At 36.6% G+C, this 23,691-nt stretch overlaps 1 protein-coding gene across 4 annotated transcripts in view; it reads left to right on the top strand.

The window, feature by feature from the left end:
• Positions 1 to 1,750: 1,750 nt before the first annotated feature.
• Positions 1,751 to 23,691, top strand: part of pcdh17 (protocadherin 17) — a 148,094-nt gene continuing 126,153 nt past the window's right edge. For 3 of the 4 annotated variants that reach the window (XR_012386821.1, XM_005155856.6, XM_073915999.1), the window contains exons 1-2: positions 1,751 to 2,300; positions 3,061 to 5,863. Coding sequence is in view for 3 of the 4 variants with exons in the window: in XM_005155856.6 (XP_005155913.1) it covers positions 3,383 to 5,863 (2,481 nt within the window). In the remaining variant the exon portion in view is untranslated. Of the gene's footprint in view, positions 2,301 to 3,060; positions 5,864 to 23,691 lie in introns of those variants that run through there. The other variant, NM_001160822.1, reaches the window with a different exon arrangement.

The raw sequence follows: 23,691 nt of genomic DNA, 5'->3' as shown, positions 1-23,691 counted from the left end.
TGTGGTATAAATGAATTGGGTATGTGAATGAGTGTGTGGATGTCTCCCAGTGATGGGTTGCGGCTGGAAGTGCATCCGCTGCGTAAAACATATGCTGAATAATGTTGGCGGTTCATTCCGCTGTGGCGACCCCAGATTAATAAAGGGACTATGCCGATTGATTGAATGAATGGATGGATGAATGAATGTTACAGTAAGAAAATGAATCTCTCTGAAACACAAATCCATGTTAAGTATTCAAATGTTCTGAATAATAATAATAATGACTATTAATCATGTGTTAAGTATATAATGAAATTAAACTAATAAAAAGTAATTAAATTAAATGTAATTATTATACAAATGCTAGTTTATTTTTTTAAAAGTATGTTTGATAATATTGTTATTTGGTGACTGTTTATACAAACGATATAGTTTATAAAATATTATTTGTAATATTATATATATATATATATATATATATATATATATATATATATATATATATATATATATATATATATATATATATATATATATATATATATATATATATATATATAATATTTTATTATTTATTTTTAATATACAGTACGTTTCTGTCAAAGGGTTCACAATGACAAAAGTAACTGAAGGTTCAAAAGTGTCCACTAGAGGGCCGAATGAGCTGATGGAAGAATATTTTGCTTTCTGCATCCTTTTCATCCCTTAACTGCTTGGCACAGCTCATAAAGCATTTATACAGCATTTAAAAGCATTTGTATCTTTGGTTTTTAAATGTTGTTCCTCTGCGAAAAAAATACCTGAAAACCTTGCACACTTGCACTGCTTTAAAGTATGCAAACTTCTGCAAAGTGTTCAAAACGATGTCGAGATGTCCTATAAACCGTTTTTTATAAACAAGTTCTCTCTACAAGACGCTCGGACATAGAAACAAATAAAAGCTGCCTGAAGCTATCAGGTTTCGTAAACGCTAAAACCAGCATCAAAATGCGGACACATTGGCAAAACAAAACAGGCAACTGCCAAATGAGCTCTATAAGATTAATAAACCCAAACCACATATTGTATAGCCTACAGGCAAATAAAAGGAACTTTCTATGGGTTCATTTATCAAACAGGAGTTGTTTTTTAACATTTAGACTTTTATACCATCCCCCACTTTTATTTCCCTCATAAACCGCAAATACATAGGTATCAGTTCAAACATATTTTAATAAACAACATTACTTATACTATAGTAAATCAAAAGAGAGCATGCTGACTCACCAAGTCACAAATGTATACACATTTATTTACAGTATACACAGTGTTCAGTTCAATCAAATGATCTTTGAGCAGTGGATCAGTATGCTACATGTTGTTATGATAACGTTTGCTATACGTGCATATACATAAACAATCGTGCAACTGTAAGTCTTTAAATCTGTTGTTTTGATCCAGCTTTAAACCGTCAACAAACGGCATAATTAAATATAAAATCCTTCCAAATCCCTTCAGGCTGGAAACCACCAATCTGAATAAAAGCATCGTTTCTTTAACGTAAGATTTCACCCCCGCTCGTTGCTCTCAAAGTACAAGAGTCTTTTATAAACTCCCGTCTGCGCTTAGAAACGCGTCCACATCACTCACATAAAGGACCGCTTTGAAAGCCCCGCCTACAATTTGAATTCGGTGAAACTGATTGGCCGCCCTTCCCTCCTCCTTCCCCGCTCATTGGTTGGTGGTGGATCAGTAACAATGTTTAATGCACTATGAGACAGAGCGAGACAGTCAGAGAGAGAAACGCGCAGAGGAGGCTGAAGGGACACCGGCGCACCACAGTGCTTTTACTCGCGTACCGTTATTGACAGCTGCTTCGAGTGACAGCAGGATTGGACTGAGCACTTACGGTTGCTATCCTCCTTTAAACTTTGGACTGGCTTGTTTGACCTTTTTTCTATTTTTTAAAAATCTTTTTCCTCAAGGGACTGGACGTATAGCCTCTTGTGGGGCCAGGACGCATTTATCACGGGGATGTCTCACCCCGCATCATTGCAGTACAAGAGGCAGTTCGCGCTGGTGATATCAACGGTTGTGGATGTATATTTTACGTCTGGGTCAAGGTATCTGTCCTGTAGCGTCTCCAGCCTGAGTCCATGAGCGGAGGAGAGTCACTGCATCCTAATCAGCCTCATTGACATTACAAGCGCACTTTTGGGGAGCACTTTATTTTTCCATATAGTCCACTCGGAGATTTTTTTACACTCATTTGGAAGTTGAATGAAGGATGTAACTCGTCTTTGGTGATGGTTGTGTTTAGACCGGATAGCAAGCTACAGGTAAGTCTGCGTGTGTGTGTGTGTTTGTGTGTGTGATGCTTCTCATCAACATTCTGTTCCAAAGTGTGATCCCGAAAAAAGATGAGATGACATGCCATATATGCGCTTGTAGCTGCTGCTGCTGGATGCGCACAGTGCCAGTGAGGATGCAACAGCTTCTTCCTGTATTTATTTAAGAGACGCAGTATAAATAACCATCCAGAATTGCGATTCATTTGCTCTGCTTTATGCGACTATGTAAGAATTGTATTTAACAGCCGGATTATGCCGGTTAAGAGGCTTATTTCAACGCATTTGCATTCAGGAGGTTGCCTTAAAACAGCAAGGTATAGATATGGCATCAGTTAAGCAGCTGTTTTAGGACGCGGCGACATAGCTAGAGATTTATCCGTATTTATTTGCTCGCCACCTTTATCTATAATTGCGCGTTTGATGCGCGTAACGCTGTTCGTGCCACATGGCGCATCCTCGACGCATTGCTTAGCCTTCATGTTGAGAGCAGAATAACACAAACATCCACCTGTGTTCAGTGGTAAAGCGCTCCGACGCATCTCAAGGTTGGATTGACATGCCATCCACGTCGTTCAGCAGGGAATGAGAAATTACGCATTAGAATTACGCGGTCATACTACAGAGAAAAAAGCGCATATTGTGAGACACGCGGTGTTTGCTGAAATCATTTAGTCAGAATTGAAACGAATAAGTGGAGTGTTACATGCAATAAATTGACAGAAATGTTTTTTCTTCTTTTTCATTACAGGCGAAGAGGCTGGGAAAGGCTATTTCTTTGTGGAAACTGGATTGTGATTATGCCTCCAATGCGCCTGGGCGTTCAGCAGAATATAAATTAGCTGTACAGCCTCACCGTTTGTTGTAAAAACTCAGGATAAAGGGATTCCAGCTACAGAGGAGAGAAAAGAGCATTCAAAGGAAAAGCCCACATAATGACTTTATACCGTTTTTTATCATGAATTGGCATGTGTGTTCAGCATTTGAAGGTATAAATTGTGATACTGCCGAGAAGATCAACAGGTCGGAGGCGTGAAACGCATCAGAAACCCAAGGCACTCTCACTGAAAGGGATGCATCTTTCTGTTTTCCTTTTCCTACTTTTATGGGCGCAAGCCCTGACGCTGAAAAACTTGAACTACTCAATACCTGAGGAAAAAATTCAGGGTGTCATTGGAAACATTGCCAAGGATGCAGAGCTGGAACTGGGAGAGCAGGGGAAAAAATCCAACTTTAGGGTGTTGGAGAACTCCGCCCCACACCTTATCGATGTGGATCCCGAAAGTGGGCTATTATACACTAAACAGCGGATCGACAGGGAAACACTGTGCAGACAAAACTCCAAGTGCCAGCTCTCCATGGAAGTGTTTGCCAACGACAAGGAGATCTGCATGATTAAAGTTGAGATACAGGACATAAATGACAATGCACCGAGCTTTCCTTCTGAACAAATCGATATTGACATATCTGAGAATGCAGCCCCAGGCACACGTTTCCCCTTGGCTGCTGCCTACGACCCTGACACTAAGGAAAACGGCCTGAAAACATATCAGATCACTCGGGACGATTACAGTATATTTTCTTTGGATGTCAAATCCAGAGGGGATGGAACTAAATTCCCTGAACTGGTCGTTCAGAGGTCTTTGGATCGAGAGGAACGTAGCCATCATACTTTAATTATAACCGCCACAGATGGAGGGGAATACCCCAAATCAGGCACAATGCAAATCAATGTAAAAGTCACTGATTCCAATGACAACAGCCCTGTGTTTGAACAGCCCTCATATGTAGTGGAGATTCCTGAGAATGCACCGCTAGGCACAGTAATAATAGATTTAAATGCTACAGATTCTGATGAAGGGATTAATGGGCAGGTTACTTATTCTTTTAGCTGTTATGTCCCAGACAGGATCAAAGAGTTGTTTTCAATAGACCCACGAACTGGTGTCATAAAGATTCAGGGTAAAATCGACTTTGAGGAGAACCCAATTATAGAGATTGATGTTCAGGCAAAGGATCAAGGACCCAACCCAATTCCTGGCCATTGTAAAGTCACTGTTAAAGTGCTTGACAGGAATGACAACTGGCCGTCAATAGGTTTTGTAGCGGTGCGTCAGGGGGCGGTTAGTGAAGCAGCAACTCCAGGGACAGTGATTGCACTCGTGAGAGTCACAGACAAAGACTCTGGCCGCAATGGGCAGCTCCAGTGTAGGATTTTGGGCAATGTTCCTTTCAAGCTGGAGGAGAACTATGATAACTTTTACACTGTAGTGACTGACAGACCCCTGGATAGGGAGGTAAAAGATGAATATAACATCACTATTGTGGCCAAAGACAATGGCAATCCACCCCTAAACTCAACAAAGTCTTTCACTGTAAAGATTTTAGATGAAAACGACAACGCACCACGCTTCACAAAAATGGTCTACCTTCTGCAGGTGCCTGAGAACAACATCCCAGGTGAATACCTGGGTTCTGTTCTGGCCCATGACCCAGATTTAGGCCAAAACGGCACTGTGTCCTATTCTCTCCTACCCTCTAATGTAAGCGAGGAATCTATCACTACGTATGTTAACATTAAACCCACTGATGGTGCAATATATGCTCTGAGGAGTTTCAATTATGAGCAAACCAAGTATTTTGACTTTAAAGTCCAGGCGAAGGATTCTGGAAACCCTCACCTGGAGAGCAACACCACAGTCCGGGTGAGTGTGCTGGATGTTAACGATAATATTCCTGTCATTGTCCTTCCATTGCTTCAGAATGACACTGCTGAGATCCATGTACCTCGGAATGTAGGAGTCGGACATATTATCACCACCGTAAGAGCGGTGGACAACGACTTTGGCGAGAGCGGTCGGCTCACCTACGAGATCTCAGATGGGAATGAGGAACACCTGTTCGAGATTGATTCGGTGACAGGCGAGGTGCGGACAGCTCAGCCATTATGGGAGGAGGTGACACCTGTTGTGGAACTCATTATCAAGGTCACTGATCATGGCAAGCCTTCATTGTCCGCTATGGCAAAACTTATCGTCAAAGCCTACTCTGGGCCCTTACCAGAAGGCGAACCACGCATTAACGCAGAACACCACAACTGGGACATGTCACTCCCTCTGATAGTAACTCTAAGTATCATTTCTATTATGCTCCTAGCAGCCATGATCACCATCGCAGTGAAATGCAAACGGGAAAACAAGGAAATCCGCACATACAACTGTCGCATCGCTGAGTACTCCCACCCACAACTCGGTAAGAGCAAGAAAAAGAAGATCAACAAGAACGACATCATGCTGGTGCAAAGTGAAGTGGAGGAACGGGACACCATGAATGTTATGAACGTTGTCAGCAGTCCCTCTCTGGCCACCTCACCCATGTACTTTGACTACCAAACTCGTTTGCCCCTCAGCTCTCCAAGGTCGGAGGTCATGTATCTCAAACCCACTGCCAACAACCTCAGCGTTCCTCAAGGGCACGTTGGCTGTCACACCAGCTTCACCGGACCTGTTACCAACACCACAGAGACCCCAGTCAACAGGATGTCAATAATACAGGTAGGAGCGACAACTTATATTCTGCTTCTTTGTAACCCTCCACCCCCCTCTCTCATCCTGCTCTGTCTCAATAGGTCAATACATGAATGGATGAGTAGTTGTGTGTGCATACAAAACAGCCAGTGAATCATAGCGGTGGGGGTAAGGAGGGGGATCACAATCGCTGATAATATGAAACACGAGTAGCACCTTGCTATCTATTTTTGAAATCTAGCTTTGCCCATATTGTTTCAAGTAATGTGCTAAGAGGAAATTGAGTATGGAACATAATTCTGTTGTGGAGATATTGTTTTGATGCTACCTCTGCTGTGGGAAGATTTGATGCACTGACAGGTTCAGCCCTAAAGGCTTGTTATTTCATAACGGCCACACCGTGATGATTTGCTGCTCTTGCCTAGAATATCTTTCCAGCTACTACACTGCAAATGAATAGAGCTGCGATCAATATGTAGTTTCCTGTGGTGCTTTGAATGTAAGGCTCCTACGGTTTGCCTCTTACAATGACAGAATTAATGTTCTTCTCTTCTTTTTTTTCGTCCTCTGCTATTGCTCACACACGCTAGGGTCAAGTAAATACATAAAAATGTGTTTTCATACAAGCTAATGTAATTTATTTTGACCTCAAACATTTCAATTTTCAGTCTTGGCATTGTAGCACCCTTACTGTATTACTTAGTCAGCAGGTTTGTGTCACCTTCGTACTTGAATTGCTGTGACAATCCTCTCGCTCCTAAAGACGTTCAGACCGCATTTCACCAAAAGAAAGAAGGAGCTTTCGCAGATTCCCTCGTTCCTTGCTAATGCGTCTTTGTGTGGAGCGATTTGGTTAAGCCAGTGACAACTTATGTGTGTCTGTGCAGCTAAGCCTGTTTAAAGTCATTTGAAATCTGTCTTGTCAGATGAGGCTAAAGTCACCTCTTTAAACTCTGTACATCAGGTGTGCTTGTATGTGCTGAGATTGAGATTACAGCTGCTGAAATTAATTTCTCTTGCTTTATTTGCATGTTGCAAATACACATTTCTTGTCTACTTAAGAGCATCTTTTGTCGTTTTATGGATAAAGGGATACTTACTTACTTACTCTCAGGGCTGTATATATCCAAGCTGATATTTAGCCACTAGGGTTGCATTGTTTACCGGTAGTTTGGTTGCACCGCGATACTGTAGCTCCAAAATACTGGCTGTGCCACTTTAGTTTGTAAACTGTAATATCTTTAATAACGTTTTTACAATAGTTCAGGTGAGGTAATGATTATTGAGCCATTAAATAAATAAGATTATCTATGACCGAAAACACTGATGTCTTCACCCCTTTCCTATATAACATTAGTATGATGCTGTTGACTATAATGGAAAGATGGAGCCTAAGTGAGTGAATGGATTGATCAGCATGTTGGCGAATTTATGCCAAAAAGAACCAAGCGCACCGGTGATGTTTGCATGCACGGTGAACTACAAGAGTATAATCGCGCACTGGAATGAACCTAGAAGTGATGAAACGGAAGCCCGTGAGCTTGTTGTAAACCATTGTCTGTGCACAAACGATAGACGGTCTCGAAGGTTATTTCTCACAGCACACATGCGCGATTGTTTGTCTTTCTTTTAAGGCTAATTCTTCATTGACACTTCTCTTTCCACATGCGAACACTTTCTATTTCTATGCAATCGAGTTGAGCCACGGCTGCAGCCTCTGGTCAGTGAGATTAGCTGAGCACAAGCCGGGCAAAGTCTAAAACAGAATCCTAGATTCAGACAAGTTGTAGTTTTCAGTTTTCTGTAGTCATGACAGCTCATATGGTGTGGTCAATGATTTATTTATTTATTTATTTATTTATTTATTTATTTATTTATTTATTATTATTGCAGTAACAACAAAACATTCACAGTTAATACAAAAAACACGCACTACAAAGAGAAATGGAAATTTATTCACCAAAACTAGCTTAACTGGAGTATTTAGTGTGGGTTAGTGCTACAATGCCTTACGGACAATACAGTAAAGGACTGCATAATCATCAATTACGTGACTTGTTTAGCACAAAAGTAAACATGCACAACGTAAAAAAACTAAATCTTACCTATGAAATGTGATGCCTTTGTGCTTTGTTTTCTTTATTTGCTCATTACTACACCCGTACACAATGCTTAAGTCCAGTGTCTTCACATTGACTTTGGTCTTGACTAGTGCAGTTGAAGGACATTTGTCCTGGAAGCACTGTACAAATGTGGCGGCGCTATTAATGCATGTTTAAGGTCCATATCTGATATCTTGTGTATATATCTATGCAATGTCGTATATAGCATTGTGAATAATTACAGCATAAGTGATTTCAGGGGTGTGATATTAGTGTGTATAAGCATGATTTATTTCTGACATGCTGTAACTGCATCTTGAATTGCACTGTGCATGATTTCATAGTCTTTAGTGATTAAAATTCTGTGTTCACCTCTGCATGTGATTGTGTGTGAGCATGTGTGCTGCTTTTCATTGAGTGCCAGCTTTAGGTCAAAGGTCAGAATGAGGCCCATTATCATTGGCCTTTAAATAATGAGCAAAATAACTGCAGAGGCCTCATCAAACCGCGGAGATGCATGCTCTTTTCTCTGGCACTGAAAACAAACAAGCCCCGAAACATACATAGAGTGTGTTTACACAGATCCATACAGCACAGGATATACTCTCCATTATTTACAGCAGAAGTGTGGCGGGAGGCAGATCTGCTATCCTGTTACAGAGCCCGTAAAACAATCTGGCTCTCCTCTCTCCTGGCCTGGAACAGACAGAGCAAGCGAGATTAAAAGAGAGCCATAGAAATGCGAATCCCAGTTGAGACGTTATAAAAAAAATGCTAGAAATCCCTCCCTTTCCAGTCCCTGTCGATCGATGTGTTCGGGGGGCTGTCATCTGCATCTGCCATCTGAGCTAGTAGTTGGCTGAAAGCTGAAAAAAAAGAAACAAATATATAAATAAAAACCCACACAGCTGCGCAAGGGCATTTCAAATCCTTCCCATCAGCCCTGGTGGCAACAGCAGCAGCCATACGGTGAAAGCGAGGGCTCCTTAATGGTGTTTTATAGTAGCTGATCCAGAGGTTGCGAACAGCTGGCCGAGGAAGTAATATGTCTGAAATGAAAAGAGGTTCAGGGTCAATTACAGAACCAAGGCCGTCTCCTCTCGCAGAGCACAACAGAATGAGAGGTGTAATTTGATTGGCCGAGGAAACTTTCCTTTATAAAGCGATGTAATAACACTTAATTGCACCACAGGCGTCCGGATCTATTACTTAATGGCAAATTGAGGTTTAAGAAATCGAGGTCTTCCGTGCTATCTGTGAGATCAGGAGATTTTCGGAATTCTTTAGTCTTCAGGGTGTTTAATATTTATCCTCATGTCTGCTATTGACTGGAAGGCAGGTAATATTTAGTCATGGATTTATTTGCACACATTTCTTGCATTAAAACATGATTAGGAACAAAATTAAAGATAGAAAAGCTTTCACTAGGACTGTGGCTTTTCAAAAGGTACGCGTTTGTACTGCGCACATGAAATCTGCACCCGCAGTCTATATGGACCCATTTCACTAGATTGTTATGATACATTTAACAGTCATTTGCATCCTAAATTCTTGAAAGTTTTTAATATTTTGATTGTTTTTTAAAAAAAAAGTATGACATTTATAAGTGTTTATGAACTATATTATCTTTGCATCAGATTGCAAAAAATGAATTACCATTTGCGTGAAGTGTTTTTGATGCAGCGTCTATGTACAGAACAGTAATTGTGTAGTTATTCTGGCTACACTTATCAGCCTCACACAATGTTTTTTTCCTTTTTCTAAAGGTCTTGATAACACCATAATGGAGTGTTTCTTTTATTATTTCAGCAAACGGGATTGTAAAAAAAAGATTCGTTGTACTCTTCCATTCACTGCGCTCTAAGTTTACCCAAATTTGACAACTTTGCTGCTGAGAAACTAGGAAATGTGTAAAGGGACCATGATTGAGCCTGTTTGTTTACTTATGTAAATATGTGTAAATATACATTTTTTAACAATATTAAAGTAACAATATTGGATAATATGTACATTATTATTTTATTTATGTACGCTGTAGTTTGAAAAGTAGTATTTTCTGTCGTTTAGTAGATAATAATAGTAATAAATGAGAAATAGTAATAAATGAGAGACTTACTGTACCTTGTTTTCCATTAAATCCATGGATTTAATAGTAATAAATGAGAGACTTACTGTACCTTGTTTTCCATTGGATTTGCATTGTAGTTAGTCATATTTAATATTTAGTCATGGATTTATTTGAACACATTTCTTGCATTAAAACAGACATGATTAGGAACAGAATTAAAGATACAAAAGCTGTCACTCGGACTGTGGCTTTTCAAAAGGTACATATACATGAAATCTGCGCCCGCAGTCTATGGACACATTTCACAAGACTATTATGACGCGTTTAACAGTCATCATCATCTTAAATTCTTGTAAGTATATATATATATATATATATATATATATATATATATATATATATATATATATATATATATATATATATATATATATATATATATATATATATATATAATGTATTTATTATTTAGTTTTTTTATTTTAGTTTTTTTAAAGTTTGAACATTTATATGTATTTACATAGTATGTACTACATTATCTTTGCATCGAATTACAAAAAGTAAATTACTGCTTGTGTGAATCATGTGTGTCTTTTAAATTCTATTTATTAAGGTTTACAATGCAAGTCCAATGTAAACCACTTGTTTGGAAAACTAGGTACAGTAAGTCTCTCATATATTATATCTACTATCTACTAAATGACAGAATATACTACTTTACAAACTGTCTTGTACATGAATAATATAATTACGTACATATTATTCAATATTGTTACTTCAATATTGTTAAAAAATGTTAGATATTTACAAATATTTACATAAGTAAAAAAACATACCCTATTCACATTTACAGCGTTTCTAATGCAGCGTCAGTGGACAAGACATTAAATTTGACGTTGTTCACTCTTCTGGCTACGGCTATCAGCCTCACACAATATTTTTCCTTTTTCTAAAGGTCTTGATAGCACCATCGTGGACTTTTTCTTTTATTATTTCAGCAAACAGGATTGTAAAAAAAATGATTTGTTGTCCCATTCACTGCGCTTTAAGTTTATCCAACTATGACGACTTCCGCTGAGAAACTCGAAAAATGTGAAAAGGGTCCATCACTGAGTCTATTTATTTACTTATGTAAAAATGTGTAAATATCTATATGTTTTTATATTAATTTTAGTAATATTATTTAATAATATGTAATTTTTTTGTTATTTATGTACAATATAGTTTGTAAAGTATTATTTTCTGTCATTTAGTACATATAATATTTGAGAGACTTACTGTACCTTGTTTTCCATTAGATTTGCATTGTAAACCTTAATAAATAGAATTGAAAAAGTTTTTTATTTTTATTTCATGTCTTAAGTTTTAAATTACTATACTCTCAAACTCATTTATGTGCAGAAATAGCTAAAAATAAATCTGCATTTCTGTCTGTCTGACCCTGCTAATGGGTCCATGTTGGTCCAATAAAGGTACATATTAAAACCTAAAAAGTACTTTTGAAAAGTTAACACACCAGTGACAGCTTTAGCACTTTCTATTTCTCATGTGTGAGATTGCAGGGGCACAAATTGCTGCTGAGAGCATCAGACTGCTATAAAAGTGTCCTCTAGGTGGCGAGAGTCTGCCTTTAGTGTTTAGCAAGCACCTCGCACAGTGAATGAGGCTTGATTTGAATGCACATGCTGTATCTCGTTTATTTTACGATATACACTACTATGAAATTAAGTGTATCAAGTAGACATCTAAATATGTTTATACTGCCTGTTTCTTTTTTTATATATATAAACAGAGAGGTCAGCTGAGTCCCTTAGGTCTAACTGGTAAGGCAGGAGTAGCAATTCATGTAGCACTGAGGGAGGCCAATGGGTTTGACACACTCCAGTTGTAAAGGTCAGCTGCCGGAAGGGGGTTTTCTCTCGGACAGTGGTGATTCCTCTCCTGGGATTGTCCGTCTGTGCTGTTTCTTTCCATTAAAAGCACTTAAAATGGATGGAGGGGAAAGAACTGAGAACCGATCCCGCTATTGAGTAACTGCTTTGAAACAAGGACTGTAGCATGATGTTGTTGTCTATCGCAAAGTGAAGTCGGAGTGTTTGGCGGAGATTGGGTTTCTGTCACCTTGTTTTTTGCAAAATTGAGCGATAAAAGCAGCTGTCAGGTAATCAGATTGCTGCATGAGCTCTAGATGTATTGCTTTGGGAACTGAAGCGAAATACTGTCAAATGGCAAGGCATGAGAGAGTCAATGTCTGACAATCTGTTTAGTGCCCTCTTTCTCTCTCTCCCTCTCTCGCGCTGAGTGTGCGTGTGCATGTGTGTGTGTGTCTGTGTGTGTGTGTGTGTGTGTTTGGTGGTGGGACAGCAGGAGTGTGAGCACAGTCATGCATGCTAATGGTTCTGTCCTTGCATGCTGCATTATACGGTGCGTTGTGTGTGTGTGTGCAGTGTGGGAGGGGGTGTTACTGTGTCTTTGTGTGTGTGTGTTTGCAAATTGAGTCATAACAATTCTCCTTGATGTGTAACAGCTTATTGTTTGCCCTCCAAAATCTCTTCTCTTCTCTTCTCTTCTCTTCTCTTCTCTTCTCTTCTCTTCTCTTCTCTTCTCTTCTCTTCTCTTCTCTTCTCTTCTCTTCTCTTCTTTAATGTTATTAATTGTATTTGATTCTATCTTCTTGTCTTCAGTTGTCTTTGGCGGTACTCATTGCATCTCATCTCTTTTTTTCTTTCATCATTTTGTCATACTTATAATGTATTTTTATACACGTTTCTTCAAACTAATCATTTACAATAAGTTGAAACAACTTAGGGTGACACGGTGCCTCATTGGTTAGCACTTTCACCTAACAGTAAGAAGGTCGCTGGTTTGAACCCCGGCTGGGTCAGTTGGAATTTCTGAGTGGAGTTTGCATGTTCTCCCCATGTTCATGTGGGTTTTCTCCCGGTGCTCTGGTTTCCCCCACTGTCCAAAGTCATGCACTATAAATGAATTGGATTAACTAAATTGGCAGTAGTGTATGTGTGTGAATGGATGCGTTCCTGTACTGGGTTGCAGCTGATAGGGCATCCGCTGTGTAAAACATATGTTGGATAAATTGGCGGTTGTGACCCTTTCTGAATAGTTTTGTTGGGACAACTTAATTGTTGTATGTTCAGTCCACTTGAATTTGTAAAAATGATTAAGCTATTGATTTTTGTTGGGACAACATAAATGAACTGGAACCCAGCCATTTGTACAGTCTTGGCATAATTTGATTGTGACATTTATTTTTGTATTTTTATGTATTTATATTTAATTCCCAGTGTTTATTTTCATGATTGCAATCTCTCATTATTGTTTTTTTTTTGAGACATTTGTCATATGTTTTCTTTTTCTCTTCTCTTGTTTGTTTATATTTTATCGTTATATATATATATATATATATATATATATATATATATATATATATATATATATATATATATATATATATATATCATCTTGTCAAACATCTTCCTGCAATATTTTATTCTACTTTATTTCTAGTCAAATAAATAAATAAGTAAAACAAAGGCCCTACCATTTAGTGTGATTTGTTGCTATTTTACCCTAGTTTTCACATTTTGAGGCAAGTTGTTTGAATAGCAAATCCATTTGCGCTACTTTGTGGACTCATGGGTGTGCTGGTCTATAAAGAAGAAGGCGCATTGTTGGTGTGTTGCTATTTTGAGACAATAAAATAGACTGCGTCATTGACCAAGTAAAAGCTGGTCTAAAGTCCAGTGCAGAGCTTAATAGTTAGGCACCTATGCAGGTTCAAACGCTTAAAACATACAGAATGTACAGCAATATACAAATATCTTTACATATGAAAAAAATTAAAGGACTGTTATGTTACAAAAGTTATTATTTACTATAAAAACACAACCTCTGTGCTTTCTTTATGTCCTAGGGGCTTTTATTAGTTTATCCATGACAATTTGCATTTTTATTATAATGTATTAATATTAGGAGTATTTATTATATGAATATTTACAATTGTTTTTAAAAAGTTTAGATTTGTCCACCTGTTGGGTATTGGAGATGTATGCATCACCATATGGGGCATAAGAAAAGGACGTGTGTTGGATATCGGTTTTTGACCACACTTCATTATTATTGTTTATTTATTTATTTGCTGGAAATTAGAACTGAATTTTGAAACAAATCTTTGTGCTTAACAAACTAAATTAAATCCGTAGGCTGATGGATGTCTTTAGCGGAGTGCGTACTACACTGTTTCCTTATCTACGAAAGTAAAGGAGTAAAGAGTAAAAATAAAAAGAAAGAGAAAGTAAAGAGGCCGAATGGATTTTTCCTTATCCACGCACTGCAGATGGTCTGTTAAACTGTTTTCTCACTAGGGGCCTTTTTTAATTCATTTTTTTCCACTTACAAAGTCCTCCATGTAAATAGCAAATGACTGACGCATCTGACTCTTAAAGGGAATGGGAGATGAGACTCTCATTGGTTTAATGCACGTTATGCTATAAACACACCTCATTACGTGAATAAGCACAACCCTGTTTGACCAGGGTGAAAACTGTATTTTTCCATCCTTAAACCAGCAAAAGTGGATTCGGACCTGCCCTTAATGCTTTTGTGCCATGCACTTTATACTTTGCGCCCAGATCTTTAAAATAATGCCCAAATATTATTGATCTTTTCTCCTGTGTAGTTTTGACTCAAGAAACCCCTCACTTTTAAGTTCCCTGCCTCAGCAATACAGTGTTTGTTTATAGTTTGCAGTGAAACACAACAGACTGTGACAGAGAGATGGTGGAAAGATAATCACAAAAAGTTTCGAAAGGAGTTTATCTCTTCTCTCTCAGCTCGTCCTTCTTTTAGCTTTTGTGCATTAAATGCGTTCTATCTTTTGCCCTTGGTGTTTCATTCGTATTTTCAGATAGTGTGTTTGTGCTGAATTATTGATAGCTGGTTTTGATAAACGCACATGATCGATACGCTTTGCAGTATACGAGGGAAATCTAAACAACACTCGTCTGCGAAGTCTAAACGGTGCGCATGAGATCCTACAGTAAATCCTGCCTTTGTTTGTTTGATTTCTCCAGGCTTCAGTTCTTCTTGAGTTACAGGGCTTTTTTTATTTTTTTAACCTCATGATTGCTGTTTGTGTGGCTGTTTATTGCGTGTGAGAGTATCCACATTCACATCTCATACGATACTCGGCTATTTTTACACTGTCATTAATAAATCATTCGATTTAACAGGACAAGACAAGACCAGGATGTCACGATAATCGTCTAAAATTTCTCTCAACACTTCATGTTAACAGCAGAAGTGTGCCACCGCAAAACCTCAGTTTATATATATATATATACATATATACATATATATATATATATATATATATATACATATAATTTGGGTAAATATGAACAAAGAAAAAAGTGTTGGGTTAAAAATGTGAGTTAAAATTACTTTAATATTTATTTTCAGAATGGTCGGGTTTATTCCTTTGTGGCCTAAATTTGAAATTAAACCACCTAGCAATCGCTTTCAAGTGCATATTTTAAATTAAAAGCTGAATGTTTTTATTTTGAAATTTATAATACTCAAGTGCACAAGCAAACACTTGTTTTTTTATTCATCTTTGGATTTCTAATGCTTAAGATACAGATTAGAAGAAGGATTGAGATTAGCCCAGTTCTTCGGGAGATGAAAATCAATCCTCCAAAGCAAGAAACAACACAAAAAATCCATCCATCTGTCCTCCCCTCCCTTCCTCCTTCATGTGGTCTCTGATTTTCTTTGGGTGCGCTGAAGTGTGTCAAAACCTCCGCATGTAAAATGTACAAGGGAGGGGGAAAATATATCTAGTATATCTAATTTTTTTTTTTCTTTGCCACATATTTAGGGCAATTAATTACTGGTGGGGTGTACAGATATGTGTATAATAGCACAGACATTTGAAGAACTGCATGTATAATGTATAGCGATTCTGTAAATCTAATCTTTTCATCTCTTGGCTGTGATCATTGCATCTTGCCTTTTTCTCCTTTTTGATATCTTTTATCTTTTAGTTTTATCTTGTCTTGCCTTACATCTTTTTGCATTTATATGTGATAGACAGACAGACAGACAGACAGAAAGATTGATTGATTGATTGATTGATTGATTGATTGATTGATTGATTGATTGATTGATTGATTGATTGATTGATTGATTGATTGATTGATTGATTGATTGACTGATTGATTGATTGACTGATTGATAAATTCTAGATAGACAATCACATTTTTATATATTTTTTTCATATTTATATTCATTTATTTTCATTCCTCAATTGTTCTGACTATTGTTTTGTCGAATCTTTTTATCTTCTCTTCTCTTATAGTTTTATTATGTCTTATTAAGTCCATCTTTCATGTTTTCACTTTTCTTTTTGCAGATTTTTCAGCATTTTTATTTAGTTTATTTTAATTTAGTTTTGTTCGATTTTCTTCTTTGTTGCTGTTGCTTTATTAAACGAATAAAAAATAGTTTACAATTGCTGCAGTGCGTTTTACAAGAAAATGCTTTCACAGTCTTTCTATTGACTTCAATGTTTCATGGTTAATGACACTTTTAACTTGCGAATAGGACTGAGCTATTAATCGAAAAGTAATCTAAATCGACGTTCAGAACCCATGATGGATGAAATTATTTCAGGTCAATTGTTTCAATTACTTTCGCACATGATTCCGTGTGTGGAGTCATGTGATCCTGCTTTAAGGCTAATTTATACTTATCATTTTATCATTTATACTTATTATAATATTCTGTAATTATACTTCTGCCGAGTCCATGCACACGGTCCGGCGCAGCCTTCACATAACCGCACACCTCTCAAAAAATGTAACTACACGTTACTACAGCATGTAGCGTAAGCTTTGTGATTGATCGGTTATTTAACTGTGACAAGGGTGGGCAGCGAGGAGAGCCTCGTTTTTGGCAATGTGTGTTTTAATTTCAGTTGTTCAGTACTGATGTTCAATAAACAAGATGTGTGTGTGTGTGTGTGTGTTTACTACAATTATTTAAAACTCTAGTAATGCTTCCTTTTTTCGAAAATCTCTCACTTGTAATATGAGAGCACATTTACTAAACAAAACTTATGAGTTAATTATAAGGGTAAAAATATAAAGTAAATAAATAAAATAATATTTATTAATTGTTATCGAGTTCAACTAGTTAATGTTCAACTAATCAAGAATTTTTTTTTATTTTTTTATTATTATTATTTATTTTATTTTTTTACTTTGACCAAATCGACCGGACCTACTGGTGAATTCTAGTGTAATTAGTAATTCATGTACAATTTACTAGAGTGAAAATGGACATTTTTATGTTTTACTTTTACTTGTTTTGTAAGATCTTATTTTCTGTATTTTTGTTTCATGTTTATATAAGGCATGGGCTGGTATAAGATTCTGATGTTATAATGATATCTTGGATTAAAAATACCACGGTTTCACTGTATCACAATATTGTGATTACTGCTGTAAAATGAGTCCTTTTTAAATGTCTGGGTAAACAAACAGCATCTTCCCATTGAACATGATTTATTTAGGTAATATTTGAAATACATTGATTAAATACATTAAGTAACATTTAAAATAGTTTGAAACAGCAAACATGTCAGGCTAAATAATTAAAAATAAATTATTAACTTCTGTTATTTTTATTAATTTTAAAAACACAGATTTCTTAAAAAGACATCTTTATTTTTCGTATCTTTGAATATAAAATAGGCCACTACGTTGTTGAGATCCACAGTATGCTTAAATATTAGTGAATAAGTGGTTTGTTTTTTAAATGTTTGCTTAATTGTAGGCTGACCAGTAGTTTTGATGCCGATCATCCTTTGCTGTTGGAGATACTGTTAATCAAAAAAAAAAAAAAGTCTTTGTAAACAGAAAAAAACGTAAATATACCACAGAAACAGTATGAAAAAAAACTTCAGCAGTTTTAAAACCGTTACTTTTCCAAACTGCTGTCAATCTTGAAACCGGTTATCGTCCCATGCCTAGTTTATACACTAATTTCCTCAAATCTTTTTTTCCTTCATATTAATATCATCATATTCCTCTGTCACATGGTCTCTGAATTTCTTTGGGTGCGCTGGAGTGTGTCGAAACCTCAGCGTGTACAATGTGCTAAACCGGGTTGGCTGAAATGGTCTCTGCCGTTTTTTTGGCACACATTTAGGGCGATTAATTACTGCTCAGCCGAAGTGTACAGATATGTGTATAATAGCAAAGACATTTGTTGGACTGCATGTATAATGTATAGCGATTCTGGAAATCCAAGTAAAGCGGCTGAATAATTTATAGAGTTGTATAGCTCTATAACCCAGCTCCGTCCGCTCTGCGTGGTTTGGATCCCCAGACCCGTTTGGGAACCAGCAGGCCGAGGCCATTAATAACTCATAAACGCATTCGTAATTTTACCCCTCCCTTGTACAGTTCCGCTTGAACGCTGGAATTAATCTGGAGAAAGTCATTGTGGCGGAGTCGTCGGGCTAGATTGACGACGTTGCTCTGAAAGCACAATGAATGGATGGATGAGTGAATGATACATACAGTCTGGAGAAATGAGCGGATATGAGAGGCTGTCGGATTTTTTCCTATCCTTCTTCAAGACCAAATACATCTCAGCTCTGTGAATTTGGAGCCAGAGAGACGGCTGCTGTGTACAGTGTTCAATTGTGCTGATATTTCATATTTGTTGTAACTGTAGACACTGGGAATGTTCTAAAATTTAATGTACAGTTTTGCACACCTAGTTATGTAGGTGTAAGGTTACTTTGAGAGTAAAAAGCATAGGCAGACAACAAAAAACAAACAAAAAATAATAATAATAATAACTGTGTGTCTTCCTGAAGCAGCAAATTTACGTATATTTTTAGCTCAAGTATCTATTTCACATGGTAAATTTAAATATGTGAGCAACATGACAGGAGTGGCAGTGCGATATGGTTGTATATTGGCACTGGTGGGAGATGTGCGTCGGTCTTAGTGTCCCACCAGTGACGATATACAACCACATCGCACTGCTACAAGTGTGATATTGCGTTTATACAACAGATTGATGGCAAAATTGTGTAAATATATATATAAAAAAATCAAACATGGAGAGTCTAAAAAGTTAAAAAGAAGAACTACTTTCTTCTGCCATGTAATTACATCTGCAGCTGGCGTCAGAACAGCAAAAACCATCACTTTAGAGCTAGTATTTGAATGATTCTCTTAAATTTCCCAGTATGTCTTTGCTGCAATCGTAAGACCACAATAATTAATTTCGAAAAAAAAAAAAAAAAGCCAAAGCAAAGCAAGCACTTCTAGACTATATGGTATAAATACAGCACTACAATATACAAAAGAGATTGATCAGCTGTAATTTGAAATTTACAGTTTTTCTCCTCTAAGGGCTTATTATGCGGCCTTTGTCGCCATTTTGTGGTGGAACGTTAACTGTATTTACTCTGCCCATAACAGCTGATGGATGCCGATGCGCTGTATCTCCGAAATTATCAATATTTAATATAGGCTCTGTCCTTGTAAATAAACTACATAGTTGCAATCTAAAAAACTACATTCTTGCCTAAAAAAAGCTTAAAAAGTACATTATGTTGCCCAACAGCAGCAATTTTTTTTTTCAAACTGTACTGAGTTTATTCATCTGCTGTCACTCTATGTGGGCAGAGTAATATGGATTGGTGAGAAGGCTGCATGAGTTCTTTTATTACAAAATATCACAAGGCTATCAGCCAATTTGAGTATAATATATATAATATAAAAGTAACTGTTTGACCAAAGCACATCTTGCCTGGAAAAAAAAGATTTTATTTTATGTAATTATATTTATTATATTATATTATATTATATTATATTATATTATATTATATTATATTATATTATATTATTGTGGAATCATTTTCATTCACAACAAATGAAAACCTTTACCACATTTTCATATCCCGAGGAGAAAAAAAAAAAAAGAAAAAAAAAAAAAAAAAATATATATATATATATATATATATATATATATATATATATATATATATATATATATATATATATATATATATATATATATATATATATTTTTTTTTTTTTTCAAATTTGGAAGAAATTTGACCCTCTATAAAATAAAACAAATATTATCATTTTGCTCAAACCCATACCTGATAAATCCCGTAAATCTAGAAAAACTAAGTATTGGTCTCTCAATTTTATTCAGTACTGTATATATTGTCTCCTAAAGTAATACACTGTCTTCTGAGAACATTTTGAAACATTTATGTGGGGTGAGAAATGCTGCCACAATTGTGGGACAGTTCTTGAAACACATAAATAATTTTTACATGAATATTAAAACAGTTTATGATTATTCCAGACTTTGTTTAGATAACCATTATTTGATAATTAATTTTTTATGATGGATTCTAATATTCTAGCATTGGAAGTCTAAGTCTGGAGAGCTGGGCATAATTAGAACAGCAGTGCAGATAGTTTTGGATGTTTGTGTTGGTTGTGTCATTTTGAAGCGTAATGCTTCCCAAAGTGCAGAGGTTTTTTAATTACTTAAACAAACGTCGACCCTATTAGTGTTGCATGCGGAAAGTAGAAATATTCCAGCAAGAGTTAAGCAGAAGACCACAAGATCTGACCCTTGAGGAGGAAAACATTGAGGCACTTAAACTAATTTGCTTGGAAACTCATACTGGAGGAAACCTAAAACTGTTTATGTTCTTGTTTTTAAAGCATATATCGATGCTTTTGGAATGTGTTTAAAGGGGACCTATTATCCCCCTTTTTCAATATGTAAAATAAGTCTTCACAGAGTGTGTATGTAAAGTTTCAGCTAAAAATACCCCACAAATAATGTTTTAAAGCTATTTGAAACTGCCCCTTTTTTGGGCTTCAATCAAAATTTTGTCATTTTGGTTAATGACCAGGGAACCTATTTTATCCCTTTTTAAAGATTAAAGATAAATCTTTTGTGTCTCCAGAATATGTCAGCAAAGTTTCAGGTCAAAATACCCATCAGATTATGTATTATACCTTTAAGAAAATTGGTATTTTCTGCTCTAAACACAATGTAGCTGTTTTTGTTGCCTGTGCTTTTAATGCTAGTTTTCCCTACCCACCGTTCCCATGTGTCTGTCAGAGTGTGCCTCAATCTCTGCCTCGGCTGCGTCAGATAAACTGCACAGTGACAGACATGAAGGAAGCAGATCTCACACATCGTTTGAGAGAAATACTACAGTAAGAACTTTCCCAATGATTATTTGATGGATTTGTTGTGGAGTTGCAACGATGAGTCACACACAAGGTTGTTACAAAGTTCACGCACGCACATATGTAAGGATTTCCGTTATGTTAATGTACTTAATAAACCTGATTTAACATCCAAAAACCGGGATTGAAGTGTCTTCTTTTAAAATTGTACTAACATGCGGCTGTGGTGATAAAGATGGTAAAATCGCTGTAATTAGCCACAAAACTGGCAAAACGTAAAATACTTCTCATAAGATCGGGCTGGATTATACGCTTTACTATGGAGACATGGTAATATGCGACTTTCAATAAAATCGGTGGGCGGAGAAACAGCACTCCTATGTCAAGTTGCGGTGGGCCTCAAAATGAGAGGGATTTGGATCGTATTCTACCGTTAAGAATTTTTAAAAAGAAACTTATTGTCTATATATCACTCCAAATCACTGTAGACACACTATATCTACACACAGTTCTGTCTAAACAGCTTACAAAAGATGATTTTCAACATAGGTGCCCTTTAAATTCAAATGTGATTTTCAAAAGAGGGCGGAGCTACAAATGACTATGCATCACCATAGCAAGACATTAAAAGCTGGGCTAAAGTTATTTGTGCGAAAAACTAAAAGTGTAAAAAGTATGTAGTCTATGGGGACCACAGACCTGATTTGTGCATCCTAAAACTCCAAATGTATAATCCTCTTAGTCGCTGACACTCTTCAGCAGGTGAAAACTTTAATGGCACACGGTTGCTTCTCACTCAGGACTGTTTATGCTAATGAGGAAGAGATCAATAGGTGGAGATTTTTTGATCAAGTGTGATTAAAAAAAATAAATTAATTAAATAATTATTGTTTACTTTTAAATGCTGGCTATATTCACACACTATTTAACTATTTAAACCGGTAATGTTTGCACAATAGGTCCCCTTTAAATCAAATCTGCATTAAATTGTTCTCTCTCTCTATTGATTTCATTGTAACTGTAATTTCACAGTGTTCCTCTTTTCTTGTCCACACTGGGTGTTTGGGAAACAAGTTCCTGTTACTCTCTGTCAGTATTTGTTCTGGCGGCTCCACGAGAGCTCTGATGGCTAAAGCTAGCCTTGCTAAAGCTCGAAGGCACTGGCGTTGGAGTTGCTGTCAAAGGTTTAGTTGCTTGCTTGCGTGCTTGTTTGTATTGGATGGCAGGATAAGCTAACCCTGATGAACATGGCTTGGACTGTGTCAGTGATGTCAGGCTGAATGACGCCTACATTTCAGATGGCTCGCAATTGTGCGTAGCTGCACTCCTCTCTTTATCTCTCTGGCATCAGTTTCCAGCTAGCATCTTTAGCCATGTGGCGCTTAGCTTTCGAGATGAGACACTCAATCAGACAACTGCTCTTTAATTAGAAACAAAAACATCATCTGCATGTTTAAATGATGCCGACTCTTAAGCTAGCAATCTGCTTGGTTACACGTGTCAGATGGCTGACCTCTGGCCTTGTTTCCTCAGTCTGAATGCTGTAGGAACTTGTAAATTGTTAATGCTAGCCAGTGTGGCGGCTAAACAAGAGCTCAAATCAAATTACAAGGCCTGAGTGAAAGAGGCCAAAGCAGACAGAAGAGCAAATAATTGAACACGGGGACTAAGTTTGAGCTGGTTTTAATGAATGGAGTGAAATCTCACACATGAGTGGATTGGGAAGGACTACATTGATGTAGTAACAGAATATGTTTGTTACTAGATGAATACTCTGCCGTGTAAAACTGTTTACTTTTATTTATTTATTGTTACTGTATTTATTTTATTGAAGAAAAGGTGCCCAAAAATCTCCATATAGTTTTTCCACACAATTTTGTTTTAATTAACAGACTTCTGTCTATTTTTACAGCCAAATGACTCACTCATTTACTTTCCTTTAAGCTTATTTATTCATTCATTTTCCTTTGGCTTATTCCATACTTCTTATTAGTGGTCACCACAGAGGAATGCACCACCAATTCAAACATATGAGACTCTATCAACAAAATATTTTTGCTGCTGGATAATCATTTAATGCAGAGCACAATGTCACTTGCTCTAGTTTACTCATGGGATGTTTTTTTTTTTTTTTTCCCTCATGCAAATGTTCTGCAAACACAAATTCTGTACTTTTTGCTCAACAAATGTTCAACTTAGGACAAATAAGTCACCTAAACTCTGGATAAATACATTATAAGCTAATTTTCTTTTTTTGTATCTCTAAAAATATTCATGTATTAATTTTCCTTTAGCTTATTCAATACTTTTATCAGGGGTTGCGACAGAGGAAAGCACCACCAATTCAAACATATAAGACTCTATAAACAAATATATATATATTTTTTTTGCTAGGTGAATATATATATATATATATATATA

This window comes from Danio rerio, chromosome 11, assembly GCF_049306965.1.
Source record: "Danio rerio strain Tuebingen ecotype United States chromosome 11, GRCz12tu, whole genome shotgun sequence".
NCBI classification, from domain to species: Eukaryota; Metazoa; Chordata; class Actinopteri; order Cypriniformes; family Danionidae; genus Danio; species Danio rerio.
This window is presented reverse-complemented; position numbering and strand designations above follow the sequence as displayed.